Source organism: Staurois parvus, unplaced genomic scaffold (genome assembly GCF_062004578.1).
Source record: "Staurois parvus isolate SC_StPar_1 unplaced genomic scaffold, SC_StPar_1.0 ptg002113l, whole genome shotgun sequence".
NCBI classification, from domain to species: domain Eukaryota; kingdom Metazoa; phylum Chordata; class Amphibia; order Anura; family Ranidae; genus Staurois; species Staurois parvus.
The window spans coordinates 4,244,634-4,271,651 of NW_028319909.1; the positions used below are offsets into that span (position 1 = coordinate 4,244,634).

Below are 27,018 nucleotides of genomic sequence, written 5' to 3' on the forward strand. Positions count from 1 at the left end.
GGAGAATATGACTTAATCCACCTGCCTCTCCACCTCAGCCAATCAGAGGAAGTCTTGTATTCAATAATAAAAAGACAAGGCTTCCTGTGAATGGCTGAGAAGCACTCAACCTGACTCGATTTTGTTTGCCAACTGGTTTGTATTTCTGCCAATTCTGTCCTGAGATTTATTTATTTTTTAAAATTTTTATTACAGGTACTTATTTAGTGCAGTCAATTTACACAGCACTTTCCATATATATTGTACATTCACATCAGTCCCTAACCCTCAAGGGGGGGTACAATCTAAGGTCCCTAACTCACATTCATACATACACATACTAGGGACAATGTAGACAGGAGCCAATTAACCTACCAGCATGTCTTTGGAGTGTGGGAGGAAACCGGAGTATCCGGAGGAAACCCACACAGGCACAGGGAGAATATGCAAACTCAAGGCAGGTGGTGCCGAGGTTGGGATTTTACACAGCTTTGTCAGGGGTAGATTGTTACTTCATCTGCCAGCATCTCCACCTTGGCCAATCAAAGAAAGCCTTGTATTTGTTTATAAAATGACAAGGCTTCCTGTGAATGGCTGAGAAGCATTCAACCTGATTCGATTTTGTTTGCCAAAAGATTTGTATTTTTGCCAATTCTGTCCTGAGATTTACACGGCTTTGTTAGGTGGAAATTGTGATTTCATCCGCCTGCCTCTCCACCTCAGCCAATCAGAGGAAGCCTTGTATTCAATAATAAAATGACAAGGCTTCCTGTGAATGGCTGAGAAGCACTCAACCTGACTCAATTTTGTTTGCCAACGGATTTGTATTTCTGCCAATTCTGTCCTGAGATTTACACGACTTTGTTAGGTGGAGATTGTGATTTCATCCGCCTGCCTCTCCACCTCAGCCAATCAGAGGGAGCCTTGTATTCAATAATAAAATGACCAGGCTTCCTGTGAATGGTTGAGAAGCACTCAAACTGACTCAATTTTGTTCCGGAAACGGGATAGAAAGCCTCTTGAGATGCTTTTGCAACACAACACTGCATCCTGTACAGGGGCGGACTGACAACTCATGGGGCCACCGGGCAATAGGGGATCATGGGGCCCCTGTGTCCTTGCCCAAACTCAAAAATGCCTATGAAAAAGGTACCAGGGGCATCTCATGGGGCCCCCTAATGACCCCGGGTCCTCGGGCAGTGCCCGAGTTTCCAAATGGTCAGTCCGCCCCTGATCCTGTATGTAACCCATGCGGCATACAGTTTATACAGCACTCACAGTGGACAATTCCCTTACTAAAGGAAATACAATAGATCTTTTGGGTCCAGCTTGGCAGAAAACCTGGAGTTAAGCTTTAAACCCAGGCTTAAGAAAATCTTGGAGGCTGCTAAGAGCTCAGTTCCTATTGGCGTAGCCATGCCCCCAGAATTATATCTCCCAAGAGCCCTTTTTATGCACAGTGTGTTATCAAACTTTAGGAAGTCGAGGCAGCTGCATTGTTTTGCTGGGAAAGATGCATAGGAAGAGGGACAGATAGGGGGTGGGGTAAGTGGAGTTCTATAATGCAGATAGTAGGGTTGAGAACAAAGTGAAAAGTATACTTTATGGCACCATTCCAAGCTATGGATGGAAGGAAAAAGATTATCCCACCGGCAAGTCAGAAGAGGGGAGCATGAGTCCAAGCAATTCCAGTGAAAGCCAATACAAGCCCAGCTCAACCAACCTTGGGAGTCCAATGTTGAGGAATGGCCTGAGCACACCTGTCACATTTCGCCCTGCCCACCAGGGCTTGGTCACAGAGGGTTGAGAACAAGCTTGGGATTTCCATGAAGCAAAGACACTGTGTTGAAAAAGTAAGAAACACTCGGTATTTCTGGCAGATCAACAGATCAGTAGATGTTGCTGCAAGTGTAAGGTCTTTAAAGGGATGGGACACGAGAAATGTGAAGAAATGTATCAGAGCAGGAGTGTAGTTAGAATTTGTGCTGCCCTAGCCGATACAAAAAATCTGCCGCACCCGGCCCTCCCACCAGCACCCCCACTTGAGACTCACCCACACACCATGGCCCCCTGCGACTTCCCCTCTCCCCTTCTCCCCTTCCCTCCAGAGAGAGACTCCCCATCACAGTGGCTCTGTTCCCGGAGTTTCACGGCTGCTCCCATGGCTCCTCACACTCCGCTCTACTGCCCAGGAGAATCATTGGCCGTTCTTATAGGGGACGGCACTCCCTTCACTCCGCTCTGCTGCCCAGGAGAACCAGCGGTTGCTCTTCCAGGGGACGGCACTCCCTTCACTCCGCTCTGCTGCCCAGGAGAACTAGCGGTTGCTCTTCCAGGGGACGTCACTCCCTTCACTCCACTCTGTTGCCCAGGAGAACCAGCGGTCGTTCTTCCGGATGATGGCGCTCCCTTCACTCCGCTCTGCTGCTCTGGAGAACCAGCGGCCAATCTTCCAGAGGATGGTGCTCCCTTCACTCTGCTCTGCTGCTCTGGAGAACCAGGAGCCATTCTTCCGAAAGGTGGCAATCCCTTCACTCCGCTCTGCTGCCCAGGAGAAACAGGATCCGTGCTTCCAGAGGGCGGCGCTCCCTTCACTCCGCTCTGCTGCCCAGGAGAACCAGCGGTCGTTCTTCCGGAGGATGACGCTCCCTTCACTCCGCTCTGCTGCCCAGGAGAACCAGCGGTCGTTCTTCCAGAGGATGACGCTCCCTTCACTCCGCTCTGCTGCTCTGGAGAACCAGCGGCCATTCTTCCAGAGGATGGTGCTCCCTTCACTCTCCTCTGCTGCTCAGGAGAACCAGGAGCCGTTCTTCCGAAAGGTGGCAATCCCTTCACTCCACTCTGCTGCCCAGGAGAACCAACGGCCATTCTTCTGGGGGGCAGCGCTCCCTTCACTCCTCTCTGCTGCCCAGGAGAACCAGTGACCATTCTTCCACGTGGCAGCACTCCCTTCACTCTGCTCTGCTGCTCAGTCCTGGTGATAAGGAGAACCAGCAGCCTTCCTTCTGGGGGACGCCATTACTGCCACCCCCCTGAAAAATGCAGCCCAAGGTAAATACCTTGTTGGCCTCATGGCAAATATGCCTCAATATCAGATGTTTTTTTTTTAATTATTGTGGCTTCACATATGCTTTTAAATATCAGCTTTCATGTCTTTAGATATTTACCAATACAGTTATTCCAATAATGACTTTATTGTACCTTGACTATTGATTGATTTAAAAGCTCAGATTAACACATTAAAAAAAAAATAATAACATAATCTTTGCATACCCTTCAGATTGAGGTGTATCCAAGATTGAACGTTGTCTCTGACCAGCACAGGATGGGTATCACAAAGAAGACTCTGCTCCTTACCCTTTTTCAAGGTAAACTAGATTCATATTTTGGGGTGACTTGATAACTATTAAAACAAATAACATATTTTCACATCTTCGGCCAGGACTTTTGTGTCAGAAATGGGAGTTCCCTGACTCAATTGAAGGTTTGATTGGATCCTGCGTGGAGATTCCCTGTACATTCTACCCTCTGCGTAGTTCTTGGACATCCGGTACTGTTTGGTATTTATATGATCAAAGAAAATATTCTCAGATTTTTAACAGTCAAGAAAATTTTTCAGTATTATTGAACTATAAAAACAGAACCTCGCTAGTACCTGGGAGGAATAGCTGTTCACTGAGGATAGACCCTGTGAGAAGAGATGATGGTGATCAATACTACCCAGGAATAGCCGAAGATCCGCATACAAATGCTCAACCATATGCTCAACCATATCATCGAAGGACTCTACAACTTTTTGTCATAGGTAAACATTTCTTTAAAGTGGTAGAGGGCAGGCTTGGGTTTATGGAAAGACCACTCAAACCACTGTTCATAGCCACAGATGAAGGTGCTGTAGGTTGCCATTTACTATAATTATTTATATGTTTTTTGGATTTGAGCACAGACATCCCTTCAGTTCTATTATATTTATTTTTGAACAGCATGGGAAGTTGTAGAACTTTTGTTGGGACTATTTGTGGTTTCTGTAGCCACTGAAATGGTCATCAACATAGGAAGTCAGCCAATCTCTCACTAAAAGATCCTCAGACAAATGTTTGGTTCTAATCATAACATTGAAGGACTCTACAACTTTTTGTCATAGGTAAACATTTCTTTAATGGTGGTAGAGGGTAGGCTTGGGTTTACAGAAAGGCCACTCAAACCACTGTCCATGGCCACACAGTTCAGGGGAAGGTGCTGTAGGTTGCCATGTACTATAGTCATTTATATGTTATTTGGATTTGAGCACAGACATCCCTTCAGTTCTATTATATTTATTTGTGAAAAGCATGGGAAGTTTTAGAACTGTTGTTGGGACTATTTGTGGTTTCTGTAGCCACTGAAATGGTCACCAACACAGGAAGTGAGCCAATCTCTCACAAATAGTCATTGAAGCTGACCTTGCAGGAACATGCAAGGTCTACGTATAAAAGAAGGCCCCGTTTGCCTGAAAAAAATGGCTGCCTATAGAATGTTAAAAAAATGTATCTGTAAAGGATATGGGTAGATTTTCCCCATTCGTTCCCCACCAGGCTCCACCCACAACTAGTGAAAAAAACTCCTCAGCCATGGCCTGGCAGTGTGAGAAGCGCAGCGGCTTGGGAGGGAGGGTGGGAGTGCACTAACCCCCGGTTCACATCTATGCGGGTGGTGCTGCTGCGGATCCGCACAGCCCCACCACCCGCACAGAGAAATGCGGACTCGCGGGCGGTTGCCATTAGTTCTAATGGCACGCCGCCCACACTGGAAAACGCAACCGTACTGGGAACCGAGGTTCCCGTACGGGCTGCGTTTTTCAAAGAAGTGCAGGGACTTCTTCCCTGTGTGTCACGGGCATGGGAGTCCATTCAAATGAATGGGCTCTCGTACCCGTGCAAAATGCAGCCCTCACGGCCGCATAGATGTGAAATTAGGGTGAAGAAGGAGTGCCTAATGTGGAACAAATTCATGTACAGTACCTTGCCTGTGAATTGGGCACAAGCACTAACACTTTTGGTGCTGAGCCCTGGCAGAATTCGAAAGGGTGTCTTTGACACCCTTTATGAATTCCCCCAATTATGCGGTAGCATCATTTACATTAATATTATTATTATTATTTTTATACAGGATTTATATAGAATAATAATTCTTTAAAAACATAAATTATTTCAGAAAACCTGACAGCTATCCTTCTCAGGGTCATCTATTCCAAAAAAAACCTCAGATCTTATGCCAACTACCCTACATGGAAGAAAAATGTATTTGAAATATATTTTAAAAATATTCTTCCCAAATATATTGACATATATTTGAAATGCTACAATTTTGTCCGTATTCAATATATTTAAAAATATATTCTAACCTGATGGAGCTTGAGAGGTTCTGCAAAGAAGAATGGGAGAAATTGCCAAAAATTGGTGTGCCAAGCTTGTAGAATCATACTCCAAATGACTTGAGGCTGGAATTGGTGCTAAAGGGGCTTCAACAAAGTATTGAGCAAAGGCTGGGAGTACTTATGTACATGGGTTTTTTTTCGATTTTTCTTTTCAGGCCCTCCTAACCCTCTTGTATTGAACTGTATTGTTGCTGTATTGTCTTCTGTTATTATTATTATACAGGATTTATGTAGCGCCAACAGTTTGCTCAGCAATATAATGGGAGACAATGCAGCAACAATACAGTTCAATACAAGAGGGATAGGAGGGCCCTGATCCTTGGAGCTTACAATCTAAGAGGGAGGGGCTAGTGGTACGAAAGGTAATAACTGTGAGGGATGGACTGGTAGGAGGAATAGAAGATTCCACTATTAGCTGAGGGCGGGATAGGCTTCCCTGAAGAGAGAGGTTTTCAGAGATCGCCTAAAAGTGAGCAGAGTAGGCGATAGTCTGATAAATTGGGGTAGAGAGTTCCAGAGGATGGGGGAAGCTCTGTAGAAGTCCTGGAGATGAGCATGGGAGGAGGCGACGAGGGAGCTAGAGAGCAGGAGGTCTATTGTTATATTGTAAAGCGCTGAGCAAACTGTTAACGCTATATAAATCCTGTATAATAATAATAATTTTGAAAAACTCTTCTTGGCATTTCTGGCAATGGCCATCTTGAGTAAGGGCAGACGATTCATGCAGCAGTTACTTCCTGGAATCCAGGTGTCTTTAGCAAAGGCATTGGCTGACGTGAAAACCATCCGGGGCGGACTGACCATTTGGAAACTCAGGCACTGCCCGAGGGCCCGGGGTCAGTAGGGGGCCCCCATGAGATGCCCCTAGTACCTTTTTCATAGGTTTTTTTGAGTTTGGGCAATGACACAGGGGCCCCATGATCTCCTATCGCCCGGGGGCCCCATGAGTTGTCAGTCTGCCACTGGAACCATCCCTTTCCTCCTGACTCCTGGGATGTATGACATCATTTACGTATGGAAACCATGCCATGTAAATGAAGAAATGCAAAAAAAAAAAAAGGTTAACACAAGTAAATATGATATAATTCCTATCTATTTACTAATGCCAGCAGTATAAGGATTAGAAGTAGTCAGGGATAATTGAGAAAGTGAACTTTAATGTCTTTCAGATAATCCACCCAGACCACAACTTACTGGAAATGGGGAAACGGTGGAAGGACGTCTCGAAATGTTCACATGCTCTGCGGTGCACTCATGTGTCTCCAATCCACCTTCCCTAAAGTGGAACAAACCTGGCCAAACCGAGAGACGATCTCAGGAGCTCTATGGAGGACACTGGAGAGAAATATTAACAATCAGATATATTGCTTCACATGAAGATGATGAAACACAAATGCAGTGCACAGCAACGTATCACAACGGGAGAACGTCACACAATGAAGAGACATTGAACATCAAATGTATGTATTATAGTCAATTCAAATGTATCTTTAGGCGGGCATTTCCCAGTTCATTAACACCTCCGGGCCCCATACCAGAGGCGGACTGACCATTTGGAAACTCGGGCACTGCCCGAGGCTCGGGGTTAGTAGGGGGCCCCATGAGATGCCCCTGGTACTTTTTTTATAGGCTTTTTTGAGTTTGGGCAAGGACACAGGGGCCCCATGATCCCCTATTGCCTGGGGGCCCCATGAGTTATCAGTCCGCCCCTGCCCCATACATTAACCGCTTCCTGACCACCCTATAGCAGAAAGACTGCTACAGGGCGGCACGGGTGCGCAAAACCACATATATATGCATATATATGTCATTTTGAATTTCCGGGTAGGTGGCGCACCGCACGCCCTACTCGCGCCACCAGTTGTGGCCACAGCTGTCAATCACTGGGTCCCGGCCGGTAATTACTCTCCAGCGCTCAGTGATTTACGACAATCACCGACGGGGAGGAAGACTGTTTTGTTTATTAGCAGTCCTCCTCTCTGTCAGCTCGGGCACACTGCACAACACAGCCATCCTGATCAGTGTGCTTACAATGAAGCACCAACACACCCCTAGTAAAACACTCACTGCACACAGTTAACCCGTTGATCACCCCTCATGTTAACCCTTTCCTGCCCAGTGCCATTAGTACAGTGTCAGTGCTTTTTTTGCATTGATCACTGTATTGGTGTCACTGGGGATGTCAGTGACACCAAGTTAGTTCCCCCCCCAGTGTCAGAATGCCCGCCGCAGTCCCGCTATAAGTCTCTGATCTCCGCCATTACTAGTACAAAAATTAAAAATCCAGTATCTATACCGCCATTTCTAAACGCTATAACTTTCATGCAAACCAATTAATTTACGCGTATTGGGATTTTTTTTTTAGCAAAGACATGGAGCAGAATACATTTTGTCCTAAATTTATGATGAAATCTGATTTTTTAAAATTTTTTTCTGGACATGTGTAATAGCAAAAAAGTTAAAAATATTGTTTTTTTTCTCAAAATTGGCGGTCTTTTTTTGTTTATAGCGCAAAAAATTAAAACCCGCACAGGAGATCAAATACCACCAAAAGAAAGCTCTATTTGTAGGAAAAAAAGGATGTAAATTTCATTTGGGTGCAGCGTTGCATGACCGCGCAATTGTCAGTTAAAATAATGCAGCATTGTAACGCAAAAAAAACGCCTGGTCAGGAAAGGGGGGGAAATCCTCTGGAGGGCGAGGGGTTAAAGTTGGGGTCGACCCCATAACCTGGAGCGGCACTTGGCTCAGCCTCTCAGCCATCTGCTGAGAGCCTGAGCCAGCCACTCCCTCCCACTCCACAACCACCCTATAGCAGTTTTACTGCGACAAGATGGTCCTCCTGTGCAAAATAATGTATATACGTGATTTTGCACTTCCACCATAGGGGGCACGTGCATGCCGTCAGCAGCTCGCTTCTGCTGTGAACACTCACAGTAAAAGCCGATCTGTGAGTCCCGGTGAATGGATGTTTGCCGGCACCTGCCGATCGTCTGGCAGGAGAAAGAACAGAGCTCTGCCTATGTAAACAAGCCAGAGCTCTGATCTGACAGGTGCAGAAGTGAAGGATCGTGTGTGTCCCTGCAAAAAGCAGGGAACACAATCCTTCACTTCCCCTAGTAACAGCACCAGCTAGTGTACACCAAACACATAGCTAGGCACACATTCAACCCTTTGATTGCCCTAGATGTTAACCCCTTCCCAACCAGTGTTATTAGTACAGCAATCAGTGAATATTTTTAGCACTGATCACTGTATTAGTGTCGCTGGTTCCCACCAAGTGTCAGTTAGTGTAAAAATGCCTGCCGCAATATCGCAGCCCCGCTATAAGTCGCTGATTGCCGCCATTACTAGTATAAAAAAATATATATATATAAAAAATTCCAGCCCATGTCCCATAGTTTGTAGACACTATAACTTTTGGGCAAACTAATCAGTATACTGTACACTTCCTTGCCCCATCCTTGGCACTAATGGGAGGAATAGTAGTTATCAGTGGATGAAATGGTGTCAGTGCCCCAAGGGCCGAATAAAGACTAGCAAAGGGCCACATCCTGCCCTCAGGCCACAGTTTGGAGATGCCTGGTGTATTAGGTCAATCTAAAGTTCGACTTGTTTTTTGGCTCCAAAATCTCTCGGCTCCGAAAAGCCAAGTCATTTTGGTGAAGAGCTAAAAAAGCAACAGGGATATCTCATCTTTGAGTCAACAATGAAGACTTCCTTTTCCATGGTTTCAGAGACAGTAATATTTGCCCAGGCGTTTGCGATGTCAGCATGTCATGCTACTTTTCAGCCAGCTGGAACAACAGTCATAAACAGGGGTGGACTGACAACTCATGGGGCCCCCGGGCAATAGGGGATCATGGGGCCCCTGTGTCCTTGCCCAAACTCAAAAAAACCTATGAAAAAGGTACCAGGGGCATCTTCTGGGGCCCCCTACTGACCCCCCTGGGCAATAGGGGATCATGGGGCCCCTGTGTCCTTGCCCAAACTCAAAAAAGCCTATGAAAAAGGTACCAGGGGCATCTCATGGGGCCCCCTACTGTCCCCGGGCCCTCGGGCAGTGCCCGAGTTTCCAAATGGTCAGTCCGCCCCTGGTCATAAAGGATTGAAGTGGAGTTGCCCTTTAAACAATAAATATTCTTCTTCTTCTCCAGATGCACCAAAAGATGTGACGGTCAGCTTACCGAAAAATGAAGAGATTTTGGAAAGTCGGGATGTGATTTTAACATGCTCCAGCAGATCTAACCCTCCTCCATTCAGATATGAATGGTACCGCGGGAACAGAAAAGTGAAATTAAAATCTCAAGATCAAAAGATCAAAGTACAGTGTATCAGCAAAGACACGGAACCCTATTCTTGTAGTGCAATAAATAATATTGGGAGAGGAGAATCACCACTAACAGAGATACGTGAGCAATGTACGTACCGTACCTCGCACTCGGCAATAATAGAGACACACGTTTAGATGGTGATATATTATTGTAACCACTTCCCATGTATATAAACGGCCGGACGGGAGCAGTGCAGGGGTGGGTTGCTGTTCATAAATGGCGTCCACCATTTTAGCCTGTGCGCGCTCCCTGGGAGCGTGCAGCGCCGTGATCCGGTGCCCGCTGTGTCTTCTGGACACCGTTCACTGTACAGGACGTATGTGTGAGGTCCCGATCATGTGATCGCTGATTAGCCAATCAGCGATCACATGAACAGTAGTAAACAAGATTGCACTTCTGATATCATTGCTTACTACTAGTGAAATCTGTGAATGATCACAGAGATCACATGGTACAGGGGATATTCCGCTTAACCACTTCCCGTCCGGCCCATGTACATAAATGGCTGGACGTGAGCAGTGCTGAAGTGGGTGGCCATTTATAAACGGCCTCCACATTCACTGCCTGTGCGCACTCCCTGGGAGTGTGCGGCACCGCGATCCGGTGCCCGCTGTGTCCTCCAGATCATTGATCGCTATACGGGATCTCTGTGTGAGGACCCGATCATGTGATCACTGATTGGCCAATCAGTGATCACATGAATAGGAGTAAGCAAGATGTCACTTCTGACATCATTGCTTACTACTAGTGAAATCTTTGAATGATCACAGCGATCACATGGTACAGAGCTATTCACAACAGCCTTGTACCATGTGACAAGCTGTGACCAATCATAGCTCTCACAGTATTTCTCAATGGCTGCAGGAATGCCACCAGAGAGAAGGAGAAATGATTGATTTTACAGCCTTTATGGGTATAAAAGCAATCAGTGTAAAAAAAAAAAAATCTTCATCACCCCCCACAAGTAGTACAGTGTCACTATGGTGATACTGTACTGCTAGGGTGACAGTATGTTAAAAAAAAAAACATAAACAATAATACAAAAAATAAAATAAAAATGTAAAAAAAATTTTTTTTAAATAGAATTTTTGGTTATAAACTAATTTGGGTTATTTTTTTTTTAACTAAAAAGATAACTGAATAAATGTTGGCCAAGATTTATGAAAAAAGATTATTTATTTGCTAAATTTTATAAGAAAAACACTTTTTTTCAAAATGTTTGGACTTTTTCATTTATATAGAAAAAAAAAATAAAAATCCCAGTGGTGAATAAATACCGCCAAAATAAAGTTTTATCTGTCTGAAAAAAATGCTAAAAAATTCATATGGGTACAGTGTTGCGTGACCGCGCAATTGTCATTCAAAGTGTGACAGCGCTGAAAGCTGAAAATTGGCCTGGACTGGAAGGGGGTGAAAGTGTCTGGACTTGAAGTGGTTAAATACATTGTATGCATTTTGTAGATGCGGCTACTGGAGTTCAAGTCATTGTACTTCACCCAACAGAGGGAGCCGCTGAGCTAAAGTGCAGTTTTTTGAGTAGTCATCCCAATGTGACCCATTACACCTGGATCAAGGATGGAGATATCCTATTAAATAAAAACAAACAGATCCTGGCATTAGACAGCGATGGAGATAAATCTGGCTCGTACTCCTGCATTGCTCACAACACAGCTGGAAGCTCCACCTCCGCAGAGCTGGATTTTGAAGGTCAGCAAATAAAATAACTTTCCTAGCCACTAGCAACTTTGTGAATTCTGTACTTAAAATGACCTGTGTAGACTAGTCTTAGGGTCCTGGCACGGTAGTCAGGGACAGGATCACCATGCGTCTCTTCTTCATTTGCTATCACTTTTTGCTATATATGTATATATGTATATTTATTTATTTATTGAAATATAATTTGAAATATATTGAATATGGCCAAAATTGTAGCATTTCAAATATATGTCAATATATTTGGGAAGAATATTTTTAAAAATATATTTCAAATATATTTTTCTTCCTTGTGGGGTGTTAGGTATTGACTGGAATTCCACTTTAAGACATCTAGAAATGTGAATTGCGTAAAATCCTGTTATTGGTGTCAATTCATTAGCAACAAAATTGCTATGCAGAGCAGAAGAAAGATTCACTTTCACATATAGCGCCCTCTTTGACCAGATAACCTGATGACATTCAGTTGTGTTCAGGAGTGGACTGACAACTCATGGGGCCCCCGGGAAATAGGGGATCATGGGGGCCATGTGTCCTTGCCCAAACTCAAAACAGCCTATGAAAAAGGTACCAAGGGCATCTCATGGGGCCCCCTACTGACCCCGGGCCCTTGGGCAGTTCCCGAGTTTCCAAATGGTCAGTCCGCCCCTGCTCCTAACCCTCTTGTATTGTTGCTGTAGTGTCTCCCATTATATTGTAAAGCGCTGAGCAAACTGATGGCGCCATATAAATCCTGTATAATAATAATAATAATGTTGAAATGCGTTTTTATTACAAAGTATATGAAAAATATTTAAAAAAATACATTTCAAATATAATGTATATCTTTAAAAAAACAGATTTGCATTTTTGGAATGCATTTATAAATATATGTAAAAATACATGTTAAAATTACTTTTTTATATGTTAAAAAAATCTGAAGAATATATTAAAAAATATATATATTTTTAAAAATATATATTTTTTTAAATATATTCTTCAGTTTTTCCTTTAACATATAAAAAATTAAATTTAACATATATTTTTACATATATTTGTAAATGCATTCCAAAAATGCAAATCTGTTTTTTTAAAGATATACATTATATTTGAAATGTATTTTTTAAAATATTTTTCATATACTTTGTAATAAAAACGCATTTCAACATGCAGTATATATATATATATATATATATATATATATATATATATATACACACACAGTATGTATATATACAGTATATATATATATATATATATATATATATATATACAGTTGCAAGAAAAAGTATGTGAACCCCTTGGGATTACATGGAGTTTTGCATGAATTGGGCATAAAATGTGCTCTGAACGTCATCTAAGTCAAACAATAGAAGAACACAGTCTGCTGAACATAATACTACACAAACATTAGATGTTGCCATGGTTTAATTGCACATAACATGTAAACATTCACAGTGCAGGGAGGAAAAAGTATGTGAGGCCCTAGCTTAATGACTTCTCCCAGAGCTAATTGGAGCCAGGAGTGAGCCAACCTTGACTCCAAACAGTGTGATGATATTGGATGTGTTGCTGACAGCTGTCCTGCCCTTAAAAAACACACACCTGTTTTGGGTTTACTGGTTAAAAGAAGCACTGTCTGATGTGAACCATGCCTCGCAGAAAAGAGCTCTCAGAAGACCTACGATCAAGAATTGCTGACTTGCATGAAGCTGGAAAGGGTTACAAAAGTATCTCCAAAAGCCTTGATGTTCATGTGTCCACGGTAAGACAGACTGTCTACAAATGGAGAAAGTTTAGCACTGTTGCTACTCTCCCTAGGCGTGGTCGTCCTGTAAAAATGACTGCAAGCGCACAGTGCAGAATGCTGCATGAGGTAAAGAAGAATCCCAGAGTGTCAGCTAAAGACCTACAGAAATCTCTGGCACATGCTAACATTTTTGTTGACACATCTACAATAAGGAAAACATTAAACAAGAATGGAGTACATGGGAGGACACCATGGAGGAAGCCATTGCTGTCCAAAAAGAATATTGCAGCACGTTTGAAGTTTGCAAAAAAGCACCTGGATGTTCCACAGCACTACTGGCAAAATATACTGTGGACAGATGAAACCAAGATTGAGTTGTTTGGGAAGAACACACAACACTATGTGTGGAGAAAAAAAGGCCCAGCACACCAACATCAAAACCTCATCCCCACTGTAAAACATGGCGGAGGGAGCATCATGGTTTGGGGCTGCTTTGCTGCCTCAGGGCCTGGAGGGATTGTTGTCATTGATGGGAAAATGAATTCCAGAGTTTATCAAGACATTTTGCAGGAAAAAGTACGACCATCTGTCCGCCAACTGAAGCTCCGCAGAGGATGGGTGATGCAACAGTACAATGACCCAAAGCATACAAGTAATTCAACAAAACAATGGCTGCAAGAGCACAGAATACGCCTTCTGGAGTGGCCCAGTCAGAGTCCTGACCTCAAACCGATTGAAATGCTGTGGCATGACCTTAAGAGAGCGATTCACACCAGACATTGCAAGAATATTGCTACACTGAAACAGTTTTGTGAAGAGGAGTGGTCCAAAATTACTCCAGATCGTTGGGCAGGTCTGATCTGCAACTACAGGAAACGTTTGGTTGAGGTTATTGCTGCCAAAGGAGGGTCAACCAGTTATTAAGTCCAAAGGTTCACATACTTTTTCCTCCCTGCACTGTGAATGTTTACATGTTATGTGCAATTAAACCATGACAACATCTAATGTTTGTGTAGTATTATGTTCAGCAGACTGTGTTCTTCTATTGTTGTCACTTAGATGACGTTCAGAGCACATTTTATGCCCAATTCATGCAAAACTCCACGTAATCCCAAGGGGTTCACATACTTTTTCTTGCAACTGTATATATGTGTGAGAAAGCTGAGAACTGCTGGGAAATGACTAGGAGGAGACGTCACCCATAATTTTACTATGGGACATCCAAAATCGGCTGCCTCTCCTGCACACAGAAGCTGCCGCTGACAGCTCAGCCTGGGACCGGACAGGAGCTGCTTCAGTATAGGTAAGTATAGCGATCTTGTCTTTCCAGGGTTTGATAATAATAATAATATCAGAATGGGGGTAGGAGTACGTTTAGCCTTTGTTAGGTAATGACTGGTACTTTAAAGCTGGTCAAGTGATTTGCAGGGTCCTCTTGGCCACTTTTCTGGTGGTTGGTGGTCTTCAATTATGCAGAGAGTGGTGCTGATGTGGTGATTCTGTTCACTCAATCTGGCCAAGACTGCAGCAACTGGGTGACAATCATCACCAAATTATGAATAACCCTCCAGACGTCTACTCTAGCTCTCTGACTCCTTGGCTTTTGTTTTCTGTGTAGCATTGCTCAAGATCTCTACATGAGAATTTATTGTAGCTACTAAAGGTCTCAACTTCCTTCTTCATAGATAGCAAAGCTGGTGAAGGCTTGTCCAGTGGTGAAGGCAGTTCTAATTTACTGCTGATTCTGGGGATTTCAGCTGGAGTCATTCTTTTGATTATGATTGGCTACTTTGTTATAAGGTAAGGCAGACAAGGCTCCCAAGTCAACTACAACCATGTTTCGGTCCAAGCTAGTTTTAGTCATATGACACCTTCATGACCAATCAACATCATGTAAAAAAAAAGTCTGGAAACACAATGGCCTATGGTAGCCCTAGTAGCCAAACAAATTCTGACTTCTTTAGTTTAGAAGCCTTGCAAGGCATAATACGACATGGATTTCTAGAATCAGATATTTTAGGAAAAAGCTTTATTTAAAAATACAACACAAAGAGTAAGTTGTACATTGTAGTAACTGCAGCAACTAAATGATCCCTAATCAGATCAAATGTTTTGTTCATGTATATTCCTGTGGACAACAAAGAGCCAGCAGTGATTGGAAATGTCTTCTAAATTGTCAAAATAATTATTCTATCCACAATTTCCAGTCTGACCTGAAATAATTGAAAACCACTTTGTTGAATGATTTTCATTTTATGTCACTGGCTGACTCACTCCTTCATGGCCCCCAGCTTTCTTGCCTGCTGTAACACTGGAGGGGAGGGGGTTGAACAAAATACCAGAATACTTCCTTCCTTCCCTCCTTCCCCCTTTCCTTCCTTCCCCTTCCTTCCCCTTTTCCTTCCCCCCTTTTCCTTTCTTTCCTTCCTTCCCCTTTTCCTTCCTTCCTTCTTTCTTTCCTTCCTTCCTTCCCCTTTTACTTTTTTCCCCTTTTCCTTTCTTTCCTTCCTTCCCCTTTCCTTCCTTCCTTCCCTCCTTTCCCTTTTCCTTCCTTCCCCTTTTTCTTTCTTTCTTTCTTTCTTTCTTTCTTTCTTCCCCTTCCTTCCCCTTTTCCCTTCCTTCCTTCCTTCCTTCCTTCTTTCTACTTTTCCTTTCTTTCCTTCCTTCCCCTTTTCCTTTTTTCTACTTTTCCTTTCTTTCCTTCTTTCCCCTTTTCATTCCTTCCTTCCTTCCTTCCACTTTTCCTTTCTTTCCTTCCTTCCCCTTTTCCTTTTTTCTACTTTTCCTTTCTTTCCTTCCTTCCCCTTTTCCTTCCTTCCTTCCTTCCTTCCTTCCTTCCTTCCTTCCTTCCCACCTTCCCCTCTTCTTTCCTTCCTTCCTTCCCTCCCTCCTTTCCTTTTTTCTTCCATCCATCCTTCCTTCCCACTTCCTCCCTTCTCCTTTCTTCATTGACCTTTCGTCCCTCCCCTTTGCCTTCCCCTTTCCCTTTCTTCTCCTTTTCCTCAATACCATCATAATTATTAACACCATTTTATTTTTTTTAGTAAAATGAAAGCACGTCAGACATCTTCAAGGCTTGAGGTATGTTTTTTTTCTAAAGAATGCATAGTGTTTTTGCATATTTTATTCAGTTACTATGCTTGGGGCTAAAAAATATGCTAAGCATGAAATATCGCCTATGAATATTTTATACTTTCTGGGTGTGAATGTCCAAGTTGCTCATTGGCTGAATGGGAAGATTTGGAAGCAAGGGTGTGCGTTGATGACCTACTCAACATCACTGGATTTTTGCAATATATCTTATATTCTGCCATCGTATTTTTATTCATTTTTTTTTAAATTTCTATGAAACCATAATCTTAAGGGAATAATTTCCTTTCTCTCTTTCTCCCTGTCCCCAGAATTCACGACAACCGGATACCACATATGCAGATCTTGTGAAAACAGAGGTTTCAAGTGATTACGACATGCTACAGGTAATAAAATAACAGGTGTATTTTAACCCACACAAAACAAAAAACTGCCACAAATCAATCACTTAAATCAGCCAAAAAATAACAAGTTAAAATGAATATTAGGGATGCACTGATACCGTTTTTTTATCGGCAAGTATGAATACCGATACAGGCACTCACCGATATTGATTACCGACACTTTCTGGTGTGATTTGTGTTAATGAACACAAATTGCACCTCAAAGAAGAGCATGCGATTTGACCAGGAATGCAAGTCCAGTCCAAGGTGGCACATACAGAGCCCTGCCCCCTGTTAGGGATCCGGGTATGACCAGAAATGTGTGGACTGACACAGGGAAGTAGCAGGCTTCAGGAACACAGGCGTAGTCAGACTGGAGAGGTGGAATGGTCAGGCAGGCCGTAAGGCACTGTCAGGCACCACCCGGCGGGATCTCTAGTACCCACAGAACAGGATTCCCCAGGGCGCGGAGTCTAAGCCCCAGTCTGCCTTTTCACCAGAGCCCCTGATGGTGGGGATGGACTTGGCGCAGGACTGAGACCAGGTCGCGGCCCCTGAGTGCACCCAACTGTGGTAGAGGGGTCCGCCGAGGGTATGTACCGGGGGAAAGCCTGATGTGAATGGGCTGGCAGGTTTGGACAGTAGTGACTGGATCCGTGGGGGATGGATGGATCGTCTGGGTAGCGTCAGGCGTAGTCAGGCAGGCCAGGTCAGCAACGTGCGGGCAGTGAGGTACCGGAGGAGCAGGCAGAGAATAGTCAGGGTCACAAGCCGGGTTCAGTAACTCACGGGCAGCGCGGTACAGAGGATCAGGCAGAAGGATGGTCAGGCAAGCCAGGGGTTCAACAGGAGACGGTCAGCAGAGGTCAGGATCAAAGCAGGGTCAGCAACTAGGCAGAAACACAGGATACCAGGTACAGGGGCTCATGGGAAACATACACCAAGGCCCTGATCACAGGCCTGGTCATTCCTTAAATACACCTCCTGCAATCAGCGCCAGGTGTTGGCTGACTGCAGGAGTGAGCTTCTGGCAGCTGAGAGCACCCGCTGGTCAGCCCTGGTACTGCAGCCCACACGGCAGGTGAGTCCCACCACCAGTGCTGAGTCCTTTCCTGACACCCCCTCTCCTTATTGGCTGACTGGCTGTGATTGATAGATGCAGGGAGCCAATGGCTCCCACTTGCTGTCTCAACCAATGAGGAGGCAAAGACCCAGAAAAAATGAGGCTGCAGGGGCATCCCTAGGGTTGGTGTCACCCGGTGCGGTAACACTTGATGACACCCCCTCCAACGATCCCCGCAGAATGGATCGGATCCCAATTCATTATGCTCAATCCACAGATCGGATCCATCCTGTGGGGATCGTCGACTTGCTTTACAACTTACCTTTTTGTGGAGCTAGTCCGGTGTCACCCGGTACTGGCTGCACCCCACCGCAACTGCCTCGAGACGCCTCTGCGAGGCTGTCATGCATATCGCTGGATCTCGATGAGGCTTAGGTAAGTATTGAGGGGGCTGGGGGGGCTGCTGCACTCAGAAAGTGTTTTACCTTCATGCGTAATTGAGTACTGACGTGATACTTTTTTTATTTGCACTAACATACAATTTTGAGGACAAGCTTTTGGGGTATGTCCCCTTCTTCAAGGTCCAGGCAGTATCACCTCAACCTTCATGCATAGAATGAATGAAGGTAAAAAACCTTGAGCCTTTACAAATGCTTTAAGAATCTCCTACATTGGATTTGACTAGAACAGCAACTCAGCCCAACGTTTTTCGGGGTTTGAGGGGTTTGTCGATAGTTGTGCTGTAGTATTTTAGCAGACATACTATTAATGCCAACTATCCTAAATACATTTATTTATTGATATATATTTATTTATTTAAATACAGATGACAAGCTTTCACAAAGTGGAAAACAACTTATTTAATAGAATGAAATTACCATTTATTAGAGATCAAACATGATATGTATCTTATGTGTGTCTTACTTACAGTGTCCAGTGTGCTTCTTTGTACCTTGTTGGTTAGGTGTGATTGGTATCTTCTTATATATTTGTATAACCACTTGTTATGAAGGTAACTCCTTTACAACAGGACTTACGGAATTTGGACTTAGTTTGGCTCTGTTAAAAAAAAGAGGCTTAAGATGTGTATTGCTTTCAGATAGGCTATTTACGATAGGGCAATTTACTCAATAGTCTCTCAATAGGAGTCCTTTCCAGACCCTGCTAACGAGGTTTTTATTATGAGATCTCTGCATTCCATCTAACTCTCTCTGCTTTTTGTGAAATGTGTCTAAAGCTAGGCTGTGTTCCCTCCAAAGTGTCACCTCCCATGAATGCCAAGCACAGACATGAGAACTTTAAATCTGACTGTTTTGTTACGGACTTTAACTTTTAAACTTTGGAGAAATGAGGTTGTTGCTGTGTTTAGTACGACTTCCCCATTTGCGGCACACAGTTTCAGATTTGTCTGACCTCATAGTCATCACAATTGGGAAATATACGACAAAGAAATACAACTTCCCAACAAAAAAATGATTAGTATTGGGTTAAATGTCTTAAACCTAGACTCCTAGATGCTCTACAATAAAGTGTTACTAAACCCAGGACCCTGCATTCACTATATCTAGTCTCCCTGGACCCTACATTCTATATATCCAGTCTCCCTGGATCCTGCATTCACTATATCTGGTCTCCCCTGACCCTGCATTCACTATATCCGGTCTCCCCAGACCCTGCATCCACTATATCTGGTATCCATGGACCCTGCATTCACTATATCTGCTCTCCACGGACCCTGCATTCACTATATCCGCTCTCCCTGGACCCTGCATTCACTATATCCGCTCTCCCTGGACCCTGCATTCACTATATCCGCTCTCCTTGGACCCTGCGTTCACACGATATGTCTTATCAGGAGATAAGAGGGGGGCACTGGAAGAAGGGGAGGATCAGAGAAGACAGGATCCAACAGCCTTGTTACACAATGCAGAGGATTAACCCCTTAGGTTCCACAGTGAGTATAACAAGCATGCTTTACAGCATATACACGTTTAGTAACACTTTAAGTGCTAGGAAGTTATACAATGTGTTTTGTTGATAGCAGTTTTAGGGAAGACTTCAGCCTTAACAAAAATAATAATAATGTATCTAATTTTTTCTTACAGTCGTCATTCCCTGCTCAGCCCGAAGGTGGTGGAAAAGATTTAACTTCAGATAATCATTATGAAAATGTTCAAAGAAAAAAATGAGAGAAGCTTACTAACAAACGTGCAGCGGCTGATAGTATACATAACAGGACTTAACGGCAGATAGGATAGTATACATAACAGGATATACCGGAGGATAGGATGGTATACATAACAGGATATAATGGAGGATAGGATGGTATACATAACAGGATATAACGGAGGATAGGATGGTATACATAACAGGATATAACGGAGGATAGGATGGTATACATAACAGGATATAATGGAGGATAGGATGGTATACATAACAGGATATAATGGAGGATAGGATGGTATACATAACAGGATATAACGGAGGATAGGATGGTATACATAACAGGATATAATGGAGGATAGGATGGTATACATAACAGGATATAACGGAGGATAGGATGGTATACATAACAGGATATAATGGAGGATAGGATGGTATACATAACAGGATATAATGGAGGATAGGATGGTATACATAACAGGATATAATGGAGGATAGGATGGTATACATAACAGGATATACCGGAGGATAGGATGGTATACATTTTTTGCTACATGGGGTCTTTAAAAAAGTTTCCACACTTTTATGCATATTTATGTTAAAAAAAGGTGCGGAAACTTTTTGAAGACCCCTTGTATAAGAAAATTGTATTTTTTCTTTAAATAGGTTTAAAGGCAAGTGTATATGTAAATCACTGCATACATTGATGGTACTATACAAGTCCCTGTAATAAATATTTTTTGCATCCACTGATATCAGTGCTGAGGGTTATTATTACATCTACTGACACCATTGTTGAGGGTTATTATTATGTCTTCTAACACCAATGTTGGGGGTTAGTATTGTATCCACTGACACCAATGTTGGGGGGTTAGTATTGCATCCACTGACACCGATGATGGGGGTTATTATTGCATCCATTGGCACCAATGATAGGGGTTATTATTGCATCCATTGACACCAATAATATGGTTTATTATTGCATCCATTGCCACCGATGATGAAGGTTGTTATTGTATCCAATGATGGGGGTTATTATTGCATCCATTGACACCAATGATGAAGGTTGTTATTGTATCCATTGACTCCAATGATGGGGGTTATTATTGCATCCATTGACACCAATGATAGATGTTATTATTGCATCCATTGACACCAATGATGGGGGTTATTATTGTATCCATTGACACCAATGATGGGGGTTATTATTGCATCCATTGACACCAATGATGAAGGTTGTTATTGTATCCATTGACTCCAATGATGGGGGTTATTATTGCATCTATTGCCACCAATGATGGGGGTTATTATTGCATCCATTGACACCAATGATGGGGGTTATTATTGCATCCATTGACACCAATGATGGGGGTTATTACTGCATCCATTGACTCCAATGATGGGGGTTGTTATTGCATCCATTGACTTCAATGATGGGGGTTATTATTGCATCCATTGACACCAATGATGGGGGCTATTATTGCATCCATTGACACCGATGATGGGGGTTATTATTGCATCCATTGACTCCAATTATGGGGGTTGTTATTGCATCCATTGACTCCAATTATGGGGGTTTTTATTGCATCCATTGACTCCAATTATGGGGGTTATTATTGCATCCATTGACTCCAATTATGGGGGTTGTTATTGCATCCATTGACTTCAGTGATGGGGGTTATTATTTCATACATTGACTCCAATGATGGGGGTTAATATTGCATCCATTGTCTCGAATGATGGGGGTTATTATTGCATCCATTAACACAAATGATAGAGGTTATTATTGCATCCATTGACTCCAATGATGGGGGTTATTATTGCATCCATTGACTCCAATGATGGGGGTTATTATTGCATCCATTGACACAAACGATGGGGGTTATTATTGCATCCATTGACACCAATGAAATGGGTTATTATTGCATCCATTGACACCAATGATGGGGGTTATTATTGCATCCATTGACTCCAATGATGGGGGCTGTTATTGCATCCATTGACTTCAGTGATGGGGGTTATTATTGCATCCATTGACTCCAATGATGGGGGCTGTTATTGCATCCATTGACTTCAGTGATGCAATTGACTTATTATTGCATCCATTGACACCAATGATGGGGGTTAATATTGCATCCATTGACTCCAATGATGGGGGTTATTATTGCATCCATTAACACCAATGATGGGGGTTATTATTGCATCCATTGACTCCAATGATGGGGGCTATTATTGCATCCATTGACACCAATGATGGGGGTTATTATTGCATCCATTGACACCAATGTTGAAGGATTATTATTGCATCCACTGACACCAGTGCTGGGGGTTATTACTAGTACTGAAGTGCTGATGGTCATTGTACTCCAAATTCTTCAGTGAGAAATTGCACTGCAAAAAAAAATGCAGCAGGACTGACCATTTTGGGCTTTGTGTGCACTATAGTCCATTCATTTAAAATCGTCTGCCTAACGTGATGCAGTACGCCTCAATCCATGGAAATACACTACTATTGTGCGGCCCTATGGAAGTATTGGGGGCAATACTTGAGTCCCTATGAGTTCTGATAGAGAACTTAGTAAAAAAAACAGGGGTGTTTCCAGGGTCCTAAAAAATCCAAGACACTCCTGGGTACCTAGAATGAAATATATTGGGTCAAACAAAGAAAACGTGTAATTCATTAAAATGCAAAGTTCTCTGAATCATTAAACTATTTACCTTAGATACTTTCAAATACATTTGAGGAAAATATTTAGTTATTAGGGGAAGAAGTGGGAGGAAATCCCTCCAAAGTGTGGGAGTCCCTGGCTTCCCCCAGGGTCACCAGAAGTAGTGTTTCTATTGGAGGATTTCCCCTCTAGTCCTGTTCTGGTGACAACCCAGAATTTGGGATTTTATTTCATTTTTGCTCTCAGTGATAATGATAAACAGGTCAAACAGAGAATGTGAATCTTCCCAATGGGGACACAGACAGCAATGCAAATCTGACAGGGGTTCTAATCCCTCTCCACTCCACCCAAAACTAATACTAAAAATTGCCTTTAGATGTGTTTTAAATGATACTTAAAAACAAGAAAAAAATTGTAAGCTGCAATACGTCCTTTTTCTCACCATTAGTGGGTTAATTGGTCGCCCGTTTTTTGGGCTTTTTGCACATTTTTTTTATCGGGCATGTTGGAAAATTTGCGGCAGAAGAAGAAGGAGAAAAAAAGAACAAGAAAAGGAAGAAGAAGAAAAAGAAAAAGAAGAAGAAGAAGAGGAAGAAGAAGAAGAGGAAGATAAAGAAGAAGTAGAAGAAGAAGAAGAGGAAGAAAAAGAAGAAGAAGAAAAAGAGGAAGAGGAAGAAAAAAAAGAAGAGGAAGAAAAAGAAGAGGAAGAAGAAGAAGAAGAAGAGGAAGAAGAAAAGGAGAAGAAGAAGAAGAAAAAGAAGAAGAAGAAGAATTCCAGCCCGCTATTAAATTTTATGTGAAAAAGTCTTGCAGTTGCAACAATTTATTCATTTGTATCCGAATAAAAATATCTGTATCCGAAATGGATACAAATGGATACATTGTTGCAACCGCAAGACTTTGGTGTAAAATATAATAGCGGAGCTCTCTGCAAGGGACAGAAGTAATTATGGGGTTAAATGCCGGCTGTAGACGGGACAAAATTCGGCCGATTGTTTTTACCGTTGGTAATGTCGGCCGATCTAACAACTGATTTTTCGTTTTTTGTTTTTTTAAAAAATGGCCGGTTTTGACCCGTCTATGGCCTACATAATTGATCTATGATCAACAACCTATTCAATTGATATGCCACACGCAAGGAAGTGGATTTCAACTGATTGGTAAGATATGATCGTAACTTACAATTGTAAGTTCATTATGGCATCTCTGTTTCCACCATGTGATCCCATAGTCTGACCACCTGAAATACGATGGTATTCATGAACAAAGTATCTCAATGCTGTCAATCAATGCAAGAAGAAAAAGACCAAAGATTCTGAGAAAAAAGCAATATTTTTTAATTTTTGCTATAAAACATATCCAATAAAAAGTTAAAAAAAACAAAAGCTTTGTAAATTTAGACCAATATGTAATTTGCTTTGCGTGAAAGTTATAGCGTCTACAAATGACGTTATACACATAATTATTTGATAATCTGCAGATTTTGTACGTTTGGCCACTTACAAAGAAATGACGGGTCTATGATTTTTCTTATCATTTTAAATTATAGACAGAATATCAACCAAAAATCCAGAAAAAAAATATAAAAATGTTATAAATTGAGTTGCAGTTCAGTGAGTAGAATATGTATTTGATCAACAAGCAAAACATGACTTAGTACTTGGTGGAGAATCCCTTGTTGGCAAGCACAGAGGTCAGACGTTTCTTGCAGTTGGTTCCCAGGTTTGCAGACATCTCAGGAGGGATTTTGGTCCTCCACTCTTCTTTACAGATCTTCTCTAAATCCTTAAGTTTTCTTGGCTATCGCTTGGCAACTCGAAGTTTCAGCTCCCTCCATAAATTTTCCGTAGGATTAGGGCCTGGAGACTGGCTAGGCCACTCCATGGCCTTAATGTGCTTCTTCTTCAGCCACTCCATATGTTTTGGGTCATTATCATGTTGGAAGACCCATCCACGACCCATCTTCTGTGTTCTGTCTGAGGGAAGAGGTTCCCATCCAAGATTTTACAATACATGGCCCCGTCCATTGGCCCCTCAATGTGGCAAAGTCGGCCTGCAGCTTTAGCAGAGAAATGGCTCCAAAGCACAATGTTTCCACCTCCATGCTTGACTCTAAGGATGGTACTCTTAGGGTCAGAGTCAGCATTTTTCTTCTTCCAAACACGAGTCGAGTCAATGCCAAAGAGCTCAGTTTTGGTCTGATCTGACCACAGCACTTTCTCCCAATCCTTCTCTGAATCATTTAGATGTTCACTGGCAAAACGCTAATGCAAAGAATGCTAAAAAAAAAAAATGAAAAACGTTAACACTGAAAAATGTGGCAAAAACGCGCTAAAATGACACAAACCGGTAGAAAAAAATTTTTTTTGGTTAAAAAAAACCCTTTTTTTGGTAACCCCCTTTTTTTGGTAAAAAAAATACCACATTTTTTGGTAAAAAAAAAAAACTTTTGGTAAAAAAAAAAACTTTTTTTGGTAAAAACAATTTTTTGGTAAAATAAAAGCATTTTTGGTAAAAAAAACCCCCATTTTTTTGGTTAAAAATATGCAGGAAAATGCCACTAGAAGCAGCTAACCCCCCATGCAAAAAATGCTAAAAAAAATTGAAAAACTCACGTTAACACTGAAAAATGTGGCAAAACGCGGTAAAATGACACAAACCGGTAGAAAATTTTTTTTTTTGGTTAAAAAAAACCCTTTTTTTTGGTAACCCCCCTTTTTTGGTAAAAAAAATACCACATTTTTTGGTAAAAAAAAAAACTTTTGGTAAAAAAAAAAACTTTTTTTGGTAAAAACAATTTTTTGGTAAAATAAAAGCATTTTTGGTAAAAAAAAAACCCATTTTTTTGGTTAAAAATATGCAGGAAAATGCCACTAGAAGCAGCAAACGCTAATGCAAAAAATGCTAAAAAAAATTTGAAAAACTCACGTTAACACTGAAAAATGTGGCAAAACGCGGTAAAATGACACAAACCGGTAGAAAAATTTTTTTTTGGTAAAAAAAAACCCATTTTTTTGGTAACCCCGCTTTTTTGGTAAAAAAAACCCACATTTTTTGGTAAAAGAAACATTTTTTTGGTAAAAAAGCATTTTTTTTGGTAAAAAAAAAAACTTTTGGTAAAAAAAAAAACTTTTTTTGGTAAAAACAATTTTTTGGTAAAATAAAAGCATTTTTGGTAAAAAAAACCCCATTTTTTTGGTTAAAAATACGCAGGAAAATGCCGCTAGACGCAGCAAACGCTAATGCAAAAAATGCTAAAAAAAGCTGAAAAACGCATGTTTTTAACATGACTTTACACAGCTAATGTTACCAGTGTTATCAAAACGTCCCGTGTGAGTGAGGGCTTAGTGCTAGAGGTGCTGGGGGTTCCGGAACTGCGTTCCTCTGCATTCCTGCTGAAAAAAAGCCCTGCCTTTACTACAACAACCCTGCAGTGTGTTTGGACTACACCAGATTATTAGCGGGATCAGGGGCGGACTGACAACTCATGGGGCCCCCGGGCAATAGGGGATCATGGGGCCCCTGTGTCTTTGCCCAAACTCAAAAAAGCCTATGAAAAAGGTACCAGGGGCATCTCATGGGGCCCCCTACTGACCCCGAGCCCTCAGGCAGTGCCCGAGTTTCCAAATGGTCAGTCCACCCCTGAGCGGGATCAACAGTTGTTTTTTTGTTTCCTTTGCTAACAAATCTAATAAAATGGTTTTAATAGTAAATAAGAGAAAATGTATTAACAGAATGCATGTTTATCAAAGGGGACCTGTCTTCACGATGAACATCCAACCTGCTTTGTACATGACGGAATGATTGAAGTATCCATGAATACATTGTTCTCCGCCGCCCCGAGGTTTCCAAATCGTTGTAGAATCAGTTTATTTCTCTTCTCTATTTACAACAGGAAATGTGCTCATTTCAGTAAATCCCAGAAAGAAGCAACTTCTGCAAATTGTTCGCTCCGTACTGATGAACTTGATAGAAATTCCATTTAGTGGCTTTCTTTTCTGAAATCTAACATCCGCAAGAGAAGAGGAGCTGAGCAAGTAAGTAACTGATATAGAATGATAAGCTGCTGGCAATGCTAGACAATGGGATTACTGTATTGTTTGGTGTTCCATTTTATCTTTCTTTTGTATCTTCAATTCACTGTTTGTTTGTTTTTTTGGCTTCAAGCACACTAGTAAGTGTTACTAAACCCTGGACCCTGCATAGGGTTACTAAACCCTGGACATGTAAAAGCCTCAGTCAATGCCGCTCCCTGGGCCATGCCATCTGACGTTTTTTGTGCCATCCATGGGGGCTTAATCATAGGGGTCATAGGGGACCCCTATGATTAGTCCCAATGGGCATGGCCCAAGGAGCGGCATTGACTGAGGCTTTTACATGTCCACCTCCATACTAGGATCAGCCTTTCCCATTGGGACTAATCATAGGGGTCCCCTATGACTCCTATGATTAAGCCCCAATGGATGGCGCAAAACATGT

At 42.2% G+C, this 27,018-nt stretch overlaps 1 protein-coding gene across 1 annotated transcript in view; it reads left to right on the plus strand.

Annotated features, from left to right (window-relative positions):
- The first annotated feature begins 3,250 nt into the window (after positions 1-3,250).
- The window catches only part of LOC149432752 (hemicentin-1-like), a 38,874-nt gene continuing 15,106 nt past the window's right edge, over positions 3,251-27,018 (plus strand). Inside the window, exons 1-10 of the mRNA XM_089665038.1 lie at positions 3,251-3,347; positions 3,422-3,821; positions 4,101-4,123; positions 6,565-6,855; positions 9,553-9,816; positions 11,191-11,436; positions 14,857-14,971; positions 16,216-16,252; positions 16,573-16,647; positions 19,813-19,891. Of these exons, the coding sequence (XP_089521164.1) occupies positions 3,305-3,347; positions 3,422-3,821; positions 4,101-4,123; positions 6,565-6,855; positions 9,553-9,816; positions 11,191-11,436; positions 14,857-14,971; positions 16,216-16,252; positions 16,573-16,647; positions 19,813-19,891 (1,573 nt within the window). The 5' untranslated portion in view covers positions 3,251-3,304. The remainder of the gene's footprint in view (positions 3,348-3,421; positions 3,822-4,100; positions 4,124-6,564; positions 6,856-9,552; positions 9,817-11,190; positions 11,437-14,856; positions 14,972-16,215; positions 16,253-16,572; positions 16,648-19,812; positions 19,892-27,018) is intronic.